At 40.9% G+C, this 12,033-nt stretch overlaps 2 protein-coding genes across 3 annotated transcripts in view; both read left to right on the forward strand.

The window, feature by feature from the left end:
- LOC129811018 (FYVE and coiled-coil domain-containing protein 1-like) overlaps positions 1-6,506 on the forward strand; it is a 67,276-nt gene extending 60,770 nt beyond the window's left edge. For both annotated transcript variants that reach the window (XM_055862115.1, XM_055862114.1), the window contains exons 16-18: positions 459-669; positions 2,962-3,071; positions 3,466-6,506. In XM_055862115.1, coding sequence (XP_055718090.1) covers positions 459-669; positions 2,962-3,071; positions 3,466-3,538 — 394 coding nt within the window. In that variant the 3' untranslated portion in view covers positions 3,539-6,506. The remainder of the gene's footprint in view (positions 1-458; positions 670-2,961; positions 3,072-3,465) is intronic.
- A 1,420-nt stretch (positions 6,507-7,926) lies between these two features.
- The window catches only part of LOC129811019 (growth hormone-releasing hormone receptor-like), a 61,782-nt gene continuing 57,675 nt past the window's right edge, over positions 7,927-12,033 (forward strand). Inside the window, exon 1 of the mRNA XM_055862117.1 lies at positions 7,927-8,170. Within this exon, the coding sequence (XP_055718092.1) occupies positions 8,120-8,170 (51 nt within the window). The 5' untranslated portion in view covers positions 7,927-8,119. The remainder of the gene's footprint in view (positions 8,171-12,033) is intronic.

A 12,033-nucleotide genomic window follows, 5' to 3' on the forward strand; every position in this document is an offset into this window, starting at 1 on the left:
AGGACCTCGATACCAGGCGTTGTCAGAGGAAGGCCCTAAAAATTGTCAAAGACTCCAGCCACCCTAGTCATAGACTGTTCTCTCTGCTACCGCACGACAAGCAGTAACAGAGCGCCAAGTCTAGGTCCAAGAGGCTTCTAAACAGCTTCTACCCCCAAGCCATAAGACTTCCGAACAGCTAATCAAATGGCTACCCAGAGTATTTGCATTGCCCCCCCCCTCCCCCTCTTCTACGCTGCTGCTACTTTCTGTTATTATCTATGCATAGTCACTTCAATAACTCTACCTACACACTGCACATTGACTCTGTACCGGCACCCCCTGTATATAGCCCCGCTATTGATATTTTCTGCTGCGCCTTTATTATTTGTATTTTTATCTCTTACTTTTTTTTGCGGGGGGGGGGGGGGCATGTGACAAATAAGATTTGATTTGATTTTGATATGTTGTGTTTCCAGTCTGGTCGTCCCTCTCAGCATCGACGACATCTCTCAGTTTGGCGATGGCTCCCGGGAGCTTTTTGTCAAGTCCAGTTGCTACAGCGTGATCTCCATCGTCGTGGTCGATTGCAGCCCCACCGTGAGCTGGATGTTCTCCTCGGAGCCCAAGAGCATCTCGTTCAGCATGGTGTACCGTGTGACCGCCGACGTCCCCGTGGAACAATCCAAGGTAGGACAACCACGCCCCAGCTCAGCTCTTAGACCAGTGGTCAATCACCAACCCTGGTCCTGGAGAGCTACTGTGTGTACAGGCAGGGCTTTCTGCAGTCGTCAAGGCTTTATTTGATTTAGGGGATGTGTCAAGCGTCTCGGTTTGCGAGAGTTGATCTTCTAGGATTAGGTCTCCCCTGTCTATGGGGCGGCAGGTAGCCTAGTGGTTAGAGCGTTGGACTAGTAACCGAAACCGAGTCCCCGAGCTGACAAGGTAAAAATCTGTCGTTCTGCCCCTGAACAAGGCAGTTTACCCACTGTTCCTAGGCCGTCATTGAAAATAAGAATTTGTTATGAACTGACTTGGCTAGTTAAATAAATGTAAAATAAAAATGTAAAAAATATGTCATCTTATTTGTTGTGATCTTAAAGGGAAAACTGATCCTAAATTGGCACTTCTGCTGGGAGACGTTTAATACATACAATATCTTGGGCCTGTTTTACATTTCCCCACTAATGGTTAAGGCTAGGATTTAGGGAAGGAAATCTGATCCTAGAAGTGTACCTAGGGGAAACTTCACCCTGGAGCAGTGTAAATGGGAGAGCAACTCCCCCTGCTGAGAGCAAAGCTCTTTATTCCCCTTTCATTCATGAAGAGAGCAAGCAGCCTGGTGTAGCTCAGGTAGCCCCATACACTCCAGGGAATTGGCCTATATGGTGTCCATATAGGCAGGTAGCCTAGTGGTTAGAGCGTGGGGCCAGTAATTGAAAGGTTTCTGGATCGAATCCCTGAGCTGACAAAGTAAAAATCTGTCGTTCTGCCCCTGAACAAGGCAGTTAACCCACTGTTCCCCGGTAGGCCGTCATTGTGAATAAGAATATGTTCTTAATTGACTTGCCTAGTTAAATAATTATAGACAGGGCCAAATTGAAATGCTTCTAACAGAAACAAAATATTTGACGCATAATGCATAGCCATGGTATAAAGGGAACACTTTGGAGATTATGGTGCCATTTTCAAAACAAAGGTGAGGACACAGCAGTTTACCTGACCTGACACGACTGAATTTGGAAATGACTTTTATCTGCATTTTATCTTTACTGTACTTTTTCACAGCCATTTGTTGATAACGAAATCTGAAAGTACTCTTGATACATTCAGTAACATGGTAATAATATTCATGCACGGCCCTTTATTGAAACACATCGTCATTTTGTTTTGCCCAGAATGGATTCAGGTGCAACTTTTAGTGGCCTATTGTCTTTACAATATGGTGAACATGGGCTCATTCTGCTCAGAACAGCCCCAAGTTTAAGAAGGGGTGGGGAAAGTACCCCAAAACAAAGCATGTGTGTTCAGTGAGTCCACTAGATCAGAGGCAGTAGGGATAACCAGGGATGTTCTCTTTATAAGGGGGTGAATTGGACCATTTTCCTGTCCTGCTAAGCATTCAAATGTAACGAGTACTTTTGGGTGTCAGGGAAAATGTATGGAGTAAAAAGTACATTATTTTCTTTAGGAATGTAGTGAAGTAAAAGTGAAAGTTGTCAGAAACATAAATAGTAAAGTAAAGATACCCCAGAACACTACTTAAGTAGTACTTTTAAGTATTTTTACTTTAGTACTTTACACCACTGAGTTTAATCCAGACAATTTGCTTGTCAGTCGGATAGGGTTTGTTTCCATCGGCTTCAACTGCTGATGAGAATAAATAATTGACTCATCATTCTAGTCAATGAGTGTTTTAAGTAGTCTGTTTCTCAAGCTTGTTTCTACAGTTTGTGTAAAAGGGCAACAACGGTTGTTCTGAGAAGACACCTCCTTTCCTGTCTGAATGTCAATACAATCATCTTTTTTTCTGTTCCGCTTACAATGATTTTTGAAGCGGGTTTTTAGACAAAATGTGAAATACTTTAAAATCTTGTGTGACCTAAGTTACCCTGGATTCTACATACATATACTGTTAACTAATTGGAAATATGATAATACAAAACCGATTGTGGGCACTTTTTACACATAAATAGTACATAGACCAGGGTTGTCAAACTCAATTTCTGGACACTCGGTCTATGGGTATTCGCTCCTCACTTGTACTTGATTGATCAATTAAGGTCATTTGTTTGTTAGGAACTCCTCTCACATGGTTGTCTAGGTCTTAATTGGACACGCATTGACAAGAAATAGCATAAACCAGCATACACACGGCCCTCCAGGAATTGCGTTTGACACCCCTGACGTAGACAACATTGTATTGAGTAATAGCATTCAAATCTAGGACTTTACAGACATCTTCTAATGCTCTGCTCTCAGGTGCTGATTCCTCTGACTCGCTGTAACTCCCACAAAGAGGCCATCCAAGGCCGGCTGAAAGTCAGGAACCCTGGTCTCTACACACTCATCTTCGACAACTCCTTCTCAAGGTTCGATACGCTAAAGATGTACATTATTATTATTGCCCATACTCACTCAGAGTTCTTTAACATTACGTGTGCTTGTGTGGAGCAGAGCGTTATCCCTTTGACAACTTCTTATCAGCATACGACAGGCAAAAGATTCATGCGCTTACCCGTACTCACGCAAAACCCTTCAACACTCACACTGAAATCCTCCTCCTCGTGGTAGCTTGCGCTTGTGTAGAACATCTATCGCGAGCATCAAGTCAGTATCCAGTTCCCAGGTGCCCTTGTGGTGAAGGATGACGGCTCTAAAGTACTGAAGTACAATGAAGTACTGCGCTGTACTAATTGCTTGTGATTGTATAATCTTAATGTTGCATATTTAATTTTGTTCTACTTCTTCATCACATCCTCACAGGTTCATCTCCAAGAAAGTCCTCTACCACTTGACACTCGAGAAGCCGGTTACTTACGACGGAAGTGATTTTTAAGACTGACAGTGGACACATACGCAGGGTAAATGTTATAGGGGAATGGAGGGAGGGAGAGGTTACAGAGGGAGGACAATGTGTCCATTTCATTTTTACAGGTATTTAATTTAAGGATTTCATGTGCTTCTTTTTTTTTGTGTTCCCCACCAAGTATTTTATGTTTAGTTTTGCTGTTTTAGTCCGAATTGTTTTTTGTAGGATCCCTATATTTTTAACACTAGTGCTTTTATGTTCTGGAGTGTGTTAGTTATGTTTTAGTTGGAGCACAAACACCCTACAGACATAGCGGTTCGCTCTTAAGTCAAATGGTTTGACCTAATGGACTCCTCACTGAGATTCGGTGGTGAAATTCAAAAGCAAAACCTAACCACAGCTAAGGGGTTCAAATGCTTACCTTATAAGTACACGGTCTTGTTAAACACAGATGGAGAAGTTATTATACACTACTTAAGATGACCACACATTTATACAATGTTATTAGTTCTGATTTTCTTTCTACCATGGACTTAGCACAGTGTCCGCAGGTGAGAGGATTCTTCTTGAGCAACTGCATACATTTTAATCACACCATCAGTAGGGGACACTGTAGAATAGAGCATCTGTTTCAAGCTACAAAAACAACACGTTGTTAAGGAGGAGGCCGTTACGTTGGAGCATCCTCAAAATGCTGTGATGCTGAGGGAGCAGAATGAAGTGCGGGTCGACAGTCAGCAGTACAGGGGGATTGAAAGCTTTGCTACCAAATTCTTGTGTCGGGTGGGACTTTTGAAGCCTACCGTTTGAGTGAATTGAACACTATGAAGGACCTCTCTCTGCGACCGTCGATAGCCTTTCCTCAAGTTAGTCAATATTTCGTGTTTTCAGATGAGACCGCCATCTTTAATGTCATGTAAAAAGCACAAGCGGGGCTTATATCCCGGAGAGAAATCCATTTTCAAATGGTTTTGTTGTAAAAGACAATGTCTTAACTTCTCTTATTTTAACTTAATACTATTGTTTTAAAGCACACTATATTATATTATTACAGCACACTGTCAACTATTATGATCTATTGCCAAGCTCAATTTCACTCACTGACAAAGCAGGTGCCAATCCTTGCCTTTAAGGGATTACTTCTCTTATAACATTAATTTGTAAAATTATGTTTCCATTACAAGACACACAAAAACTGCACTGTGAAAATGAAAAGTTAAGTGCCGAGATGGCACATTGTCTTTTCACGTGTGCAGATTTGACATGTGTTTTGGATAGCCAGTTCGTGCTATACTCAGCATCTTTAAGAATCCACTGTTGTATACAGTGCTTCTACTTCTTTAATGTTTAGGCTATCCTCAAGGAATAATGTTTAGCCATAGGCTATCCTCAAGGAATAATGTTTAGCCATAGGCTATCCTCAATGAATAATGCTTAGCCATAGGCTATCCTCAAGGAATAATGCTTAGCCATAGGCTATCCTCATGGAATAATACTTAACCAAAGGCTATCCTCAAGGAGCACCTCAGGGCACGGTGGAGTGGTTCTCAACTGGTTTTGCCTCGGGACCCAAATTGACCCAGGTTGTCTCGGTTGCAAAATGTGCCAAAAAACCATGTTTAATGCAATATTAATAGTACATGTAGAAATTATATGACAAGGGAAAAACATTCCCACCTCTTTCATTGTCGTTAATTCAATTTTGCCCATATTCTTGATGAAGAATTTTAAACTCACTAGTTTGAGACGACAAAATCAACCAAAAAAATGCACTGCTAATAGCTATATATTGAAATATGGTGATTGAAAAAAGATTTTTCAGAGATTAAATTATATATATTTTTTAATTCATTATCATTTCTACACATCTTCTACTTGATTTAAGTTCAGACTGGAGTATTTCTTCCATATATATATATATATATACAGTACCAGTCAATAGTTTGGACACACCTACTTATTCCAGGGTTTTTCTTAATTTTTACTATTTTCTACATTGTAGAATAATAGTGAAGACATCAAAGCTATGAAATAACACACATGGAATCATGTAGTAACTAAAAAAGAGTTCAACAAATCAAAATATATTTTATATTAGAGATTCTACAAAGCAGCCACCCTTTGTCTTGATGACAGCTTTGCACACTTTTGACTGGTATAAATATTTGTCAAAAATAAACCCGAGACGCATTCAAAACCTTGGGTTGCGACCCACCAGTTGAGAATTGCTGGTGTAGTGTACCATGGCAAGCTTATGTTTGTGTAAGGTCTTTCTGGATAATATCTGAACTGTTTATAATAGCAGGCCTTTATATTATATACCATCATAGGAATATGATTTTGTAATATATCTTTGTAAGGGAGTTTAGAATTTTGTTATAGCCATACATTTTAGATCTTGTGTTTTTTCTTGTCACTAATCTAAGTTGATCGTTGTCTTTCTCTATTAGTCTCTATGGTAATAAGGCATGACCACCTTGTTTACAATACTGTCTATTCAAGGAGTTTACCAATGTTTTTTACTAATGAAGCAAGGTCCGGAGTGATGTTTTCCCCAATCCTAACGATAACCATTAGAGGGGAAAATGCAATACTGACCCAAGATCAGGTTCTAGGGGCAACTTCACCCTACACCAAAGAGTCAAGGGCTAAATCGGATGCTGCTTTTGTAAAGAACTGTTTTCAATTTCTAAGATTTTATGAGTGGTCTAAATTTGTGCAATTTGTATACAAAGCCTCGTATTTTCTCTACAGTTTTGCACTTTTTGGAATGAAAAACAATAATAATGATTTACAAAGTCACAAGGAATTGTATTTTAAACCAAGTCTGTTTGATGGTGGTTGTGCTGGGAAAGATATCCTATGTATTTTATTAAAAAACTGCTTCCAAGTCAGTCACCATCATATTCTTTATCTTAGCACTCACTGTTATAATGGTTACGGTACCGGTAAAATGTACAGTTCAACTTTAAAATAAAGTTTGTTAATGATGTCACTTTCTTCCACTTCCTAACTCATCACACCTATTCCAGGTTGACAGTCTTTAGAAAATAAGGGGCTACGTCCATCAGCTAACCCTGTGGTTCTAGGTAGACCCTTTTTTCTGTGTGTAGAGTGGTTTTCAGGGTTTCAATTTCAATGTGTTTTCTGAGGACACTGCAATTTCTCTCTGTGGTCATTTTAAGCCTTACATGAGTACACAGATTTGTGTGATGCGTTGAAATGAATGCCATTCAACCCTAAAGCTTTTTGCAGGACCAGGGGTTTTGCCACTCCAAGCCTAATTCCTCTTCACAACTCTGTTACGTCTTGGCATTCCCTCTCACCTGGCCACTGTTTCGTCTGTCGAGGGCCAACGGTGCCTTTCAGTTGGAGACTATGCATCAACGCAGCATGAGGGGAAGCAGTGACAAGAATGATATGTGCTGGGACAAAAACGTGCATTCACGTATGCGCTGGAGCTACCGGTTAATTGAGTGCGCAATGTGCTTTCATCTCATTACGTATTGATTTATATGATGACCAATCCGGCTCTGCGCGTCCGCCACTGTGCGTATGTTGAGTTTGTCTATCCCCACCAGATGCGTTCAGGACATGCAGGTTGAAATATCAAAACGAACTGTGAAGAACTATATTCATTAGGGACAGGTCGAAACTTGCTATTGCTAGCTAATTTGGTCAGGGATATAAAAATTGGGTTGTTATTTGAGGTCCTTTTTTTTGCTAGATCATTGTAGGATTTTGAGTCACACAAAATCATGTGTTCTCTACTCCAACAATTAATCCACAGATAAAAGGGGAAACCTAGTTCGTTTTTAGTATCTCTCTTCTTTTTCTTTGGATTTTATATGGCGGTTGGCAACCAACTTTACGGTGCATTATCGCAACCAACTGGTCGGGACACCTAAATCTTTCAATCACCCACGTGTGTATGTCCTCCTAAAAACCAATGAGATGGGAGAGACGGAACTTGCATCGGGTCAAGTGTCTAAAATAGAGCCACGTTCTATTTTAGGCGCCTAGCTACGTAGACGCGCACGAGCAGTTTGGATGAAATGATTGAATAACGTGTAAAAAAAATTTTTTTGCAACGCTCGTGCACGAAACGCTGTTGGTGTGGTCAGTATTTTAGATGCAATTGTGATAAAATACATAACGTTCATTCCAGTCTACAGGTGATCTATCCAAAGTGGAAATGGTCATTATTCCACCCCTAGATGCTTACAGAAATGTCCCAATTACGCACGACAAAGGAATGGACTTTAATAGGACACTTGGTTTGACGCACAAGCATAAACCCGTAATAAAAGTTTACACAGGTGTTAGTTTTGATAGATTTTTGCTTCATAAATGTGACTTTGTAGTGCGAGACGCTTGTGCAGACCACAAGTGGCACGCGCAGGCTCCGAAGCAGCAGAGAGCAGATGGTTTTAGATGAATATTTCAGGGTGGTGGAGAGAGAGGCTTCCCGCTGCCTGCCTTAGTGCACGTCATTGTCTGTCTATGATAAAGGATGCATGGAGACTTATTTAAATAGACAGCAGTTCAGTAAGAGTGGACTGTGAGCTGAGTTGATCTGGCGCATTCAAACAGCTTTGAACACTCAAGATGTGCGTCCTTGTCTATTGGATTCTTTTCGCGACATCTTTGGCTCCATCTGTGAGTATTTGAAGTGTTTTTTTTTTAAACCACAGTATCACTTATTGGATTGTGCATATATTGTGACGTTTTTGTTCATTTTGGTCTTCAGCAAGGTTTTTTTCGGCTATTCGTCATTTTTTTTCTTGAGGCAAGCCGAAGTTCAGAAGTTCGGTAGCCGAATTCTACGCCCCTTAGTTTGATTGGTGAACAGTAGGGATTATTCAATGAAGTGTTTGTTGTCATTCAAGGACATAAAACTCGTTTTCATGAAAAAAAATTCCCTCGAGAAATAATGCAACAAACATCTTAGTTAGATGTAAAATTGCGGGACTAAGACCTCCTCGGCAAAAACGTCTAAATTAATTACAGTTATCTTAGACTAATTCAAACTAGTTTGATGAAGCGTACACTACGGCGTCTCAAGAGGGACAAATAGTACTATTTCCGCTTTGTTTTTCTCGTTTATCAAGTGAAGGTCTTTTAAAGGAGTATTCGATAGTGATGGGCATTCCGGCTCTTTTCAGTGAGCCGGCTCGTTCGGCTCAGCTCACCAAAAAGAGCCGTCTCTTTAAAAAAAAAATGTTTTGTATTTTTTCAAATCAAGCAGTTTGCGATAGTTTGACTATGATTTGTGTTAAAACAATTCTAATTAAATTATTAAATTAAATCATTACTCTACCTTAACCTAAGTATTTAAAAATGCATTGGTTTGTTATGAAAAATAATGCTTTAAACATTGGCATTTAAAGTATAACTTTTTAATGTATATAAACAAAGTGCATATAAATCTAACCATTCAAAACTAATAAAATCTGAACAGCATAATAATAGAATATTGCACCATATCAAAGAAAAATAAATAACAATGTGCAAAACTGCAGCATCCCACTTAAAACATTAAACTGGTCCCTCTTTTCTCTCCTTTATTGCTATGTTATAACCAGCAGCACACAGCAATGCTGATCATATTTTGCCTTTATGAGAGATTTGCATTCAGAAATGCAAGCTGCCTCACTTTCGAGGGGCTGATGCGTTTTCTTCTCTCAGTAATTATTTGTCCTGTTTTTGAGAAGACCCTCTCAGAGGGAACGGATGTGGCCACTATGCAGAGTCTCCCTGTCATGACTTTAGTAAGCCGTGGGTTGACAGAGGCCTTGTTCTTCCACCAGGTCAGAGGATCTGCAGATCTTTGGGCTCCTCCAAATAGGATCGGACCTCCATTATGGCATCTGCTGAGGGATTCCTTCGTGCTGCACCCCCAGTTGCTCTCTCGTCAAACAGCATCCAAACAGCAGACGTTTGTGGCACTACTGCTGGTGCTTCTGCTCCATCTGATCCCTCTTCTTCCTGTTGCCCTGGTGCCTGAGCTTGCTGACTGCTGGGTCTGTCCCTCCCTGCTGCTGAGGTTATTCTTTGAAGAACCTCATCAATCGCTCTTGCATCACTGAAGGCAAACTTCTTAAACCTGGGGTCAAGTGCAGCGGTTTCTGATAGCACGTGATTATATTCCATTCTGTGGAACTTTCTGTCCATTGATGAACATAGGGTATCCATCGACTCTGTCACATGTCCTGTGGTTACATTTGCTTCTCTCTGGCGGCCTGCTGTGATTTGCTGCAGACCCTTACACAGGAGTATCATTTTTGAGGCTGTCACAGAGCTGAATTAGTTCAGGTTCATGTTTTGTCTACTGATACTACATTCTCATCTACTGCTCATAACATATATAATACTGGATTAAATAATGATGCAGTAATAACTGCTTACTGTACCTCTCTCCACTGATCTCCACAGTGACCTGCTCAAAGGGTTCCAGGACTCTGCACCTCCTCCACCACCTCCCATTCCTCTTGGGTCAGAGCATCAACAGGTGCATTGACAATGGCCAGGGTAGAGATGATGGCATCCTTTGACTCAAGAAACCGCTTCAACATATAAAATGTTGAATTCCACCTTGTTGTGCAGTCTTGTTTAGGCCTCAGCTCAGGCATCCCCATCTGGCATGTAGACTTTAGTTTTTCAGCACCTACTGTGCTCCTATGAAAGTATTCCACAGCTGCTTTCACTTTGTCCACAGTGGGCTTCACCCCCTTCAGAGCATCTCTTACAATCAGGTTGATTGTGTGGGCAAGACATGGATGATGGTCCATTTCAAAATTTTCATGGCTTTGGTTATGTTAGCTGCATTGTCGCTAACACAACAGACCACTTTTCCATCTACTTGCCATTCTCAGGCCACTCTCAACAGTTCCTCTGCCAAGTTTTCTGAGGTGTCTGTCGCTGAACTCAAAGCAGTCCAGAAGACAGCTAGACATCGAAATATCTTCAATGAAGTGACATGTAAGAAGTGGTTACATGTCCAGCAGTCAGTGGTAAGGCAAACTGCAGTAGCTTTTTGGACTCTTTCCCACACTGAAGCCTGTGTGCTCTCATAGAGTTGTGGAATAAGTGATTTTGAAAGGGTTTTCCTGCTTTGAATTGTGTACATTGGATTTAGACTATTGCTATAATTTCTAAAACCTCTGTCCTCCATGATCGAAAATGGCTGGAAATCAGTGGCAATCATTTTAGCCAATGCAATATCAATTTGGCATTGTTTTGGTACAGACAGACCGCATTTCTGTGGGTCTCGGAGTAGGCCTACTTAACTGAGTGGATACATCTCCACGTGTTGAGGTGCTGGCTCCACCACTATCACTAGCAGGCCCAGCTCCGAGACAGCTAGCTTCACAGCTGGGTGCACAGTTCTCATATGCCGGTGTAGGTTGTGCGTAGAACCATCTTAATATGAGATTTTGCTTTGGCAAATTCTACACTGTGCTCTAACATTGTCTACATTATCAAAATGCATCCAAATTCTACTGTGCTTCCGACTCATTTTCCAGCTGTTTTCACAGCTGTCCTTCCTCCACTCTCCTCGGCTGCTAAGTGTGTGACTGTGAGTGAGTTGGCTCAGCCCTCCCTCACGCATCTTTGGTTCATTGGTTGACACTGCGTGTCTGATTGACAGGAACAACAGGTGAGGCTGTTAGTCTGAGCAGACAGTCAGAACGAATATGTGTGTGCGCTTGAGCATTTAGGCCTATAATATTTTATTTATTTTTTCGTTCTTTGAATTGGTTAATTCTAGTCATTTAAATCTTTTGATTATTCATGTCTTAATTTTTAAATATTTTTATAAATAGATTAGGCTCTTCTGATATGCAAGCCGGCTCCCAACGTTCACCTAGAGCCGATTCGTTCGCGAACGACCCATCACTAGTATGCGAGGCACATACATTCACTTCGCCTAGCCGAGTTCTGCTAGGAGTAGCATGCAGAAGCTCTTACACGGATGATAAGGACTGCATTGATCATGCGTTAGGCTACAAAAGTATAAAAAACGATGAGCGTAACCAACAAGGTTACGCGCTCGATGTAGTTTACACAGAATAGGCTATGTATTACATGTTAATTGATAACAAAAACTGGCACACGTGTATGATGAATAATTACACGTTGAAACGTGTCTCTTAATTTCCCTTTTGAAACTTTTATGAAGCGGCTCTATTAAAATAATCTGGGAAGACTGCAAGGGGATAGCTATATACATTTTTAAGCGCCAGCACGTGTGTGTGTTTGCGTGCATGTGGGCGTACATCGAACTGTGGAGAGTGTGGAGTGGTCCTTTTCTTTCATTGGTGTAATTAAATCTATGGCACGAAAGCCCCCTAATCAATGAGGTTGTGCTGCCACTGTGATTGTATTCTAATAAACTCTGCTCCTCTGCAAGGCAATTATAAAGTTCCTCTGCAAGGTTAATGTTAATCAAATGGGAGTACGTGGTATCTCCGGAGTAAGGATGTGATTCATTATTGTTGTTTGTGCCACAATGTCCAAAG

The sequence above is a fragment of the Salvelinus fontinalis genome, chromosome 14, assembly GCF_029448725.1.
Source record: "Salvelinus fontinalis isolate EN_2023a chromosome 14, ASM2944872v1, whole genome shotgun sequence".
NCBI lineage: Eukaryota > Metazoa > Chordata > Actinopteri > Salmoniformes > Salmonidae > Salvelinus > Salvelinus fontinalis.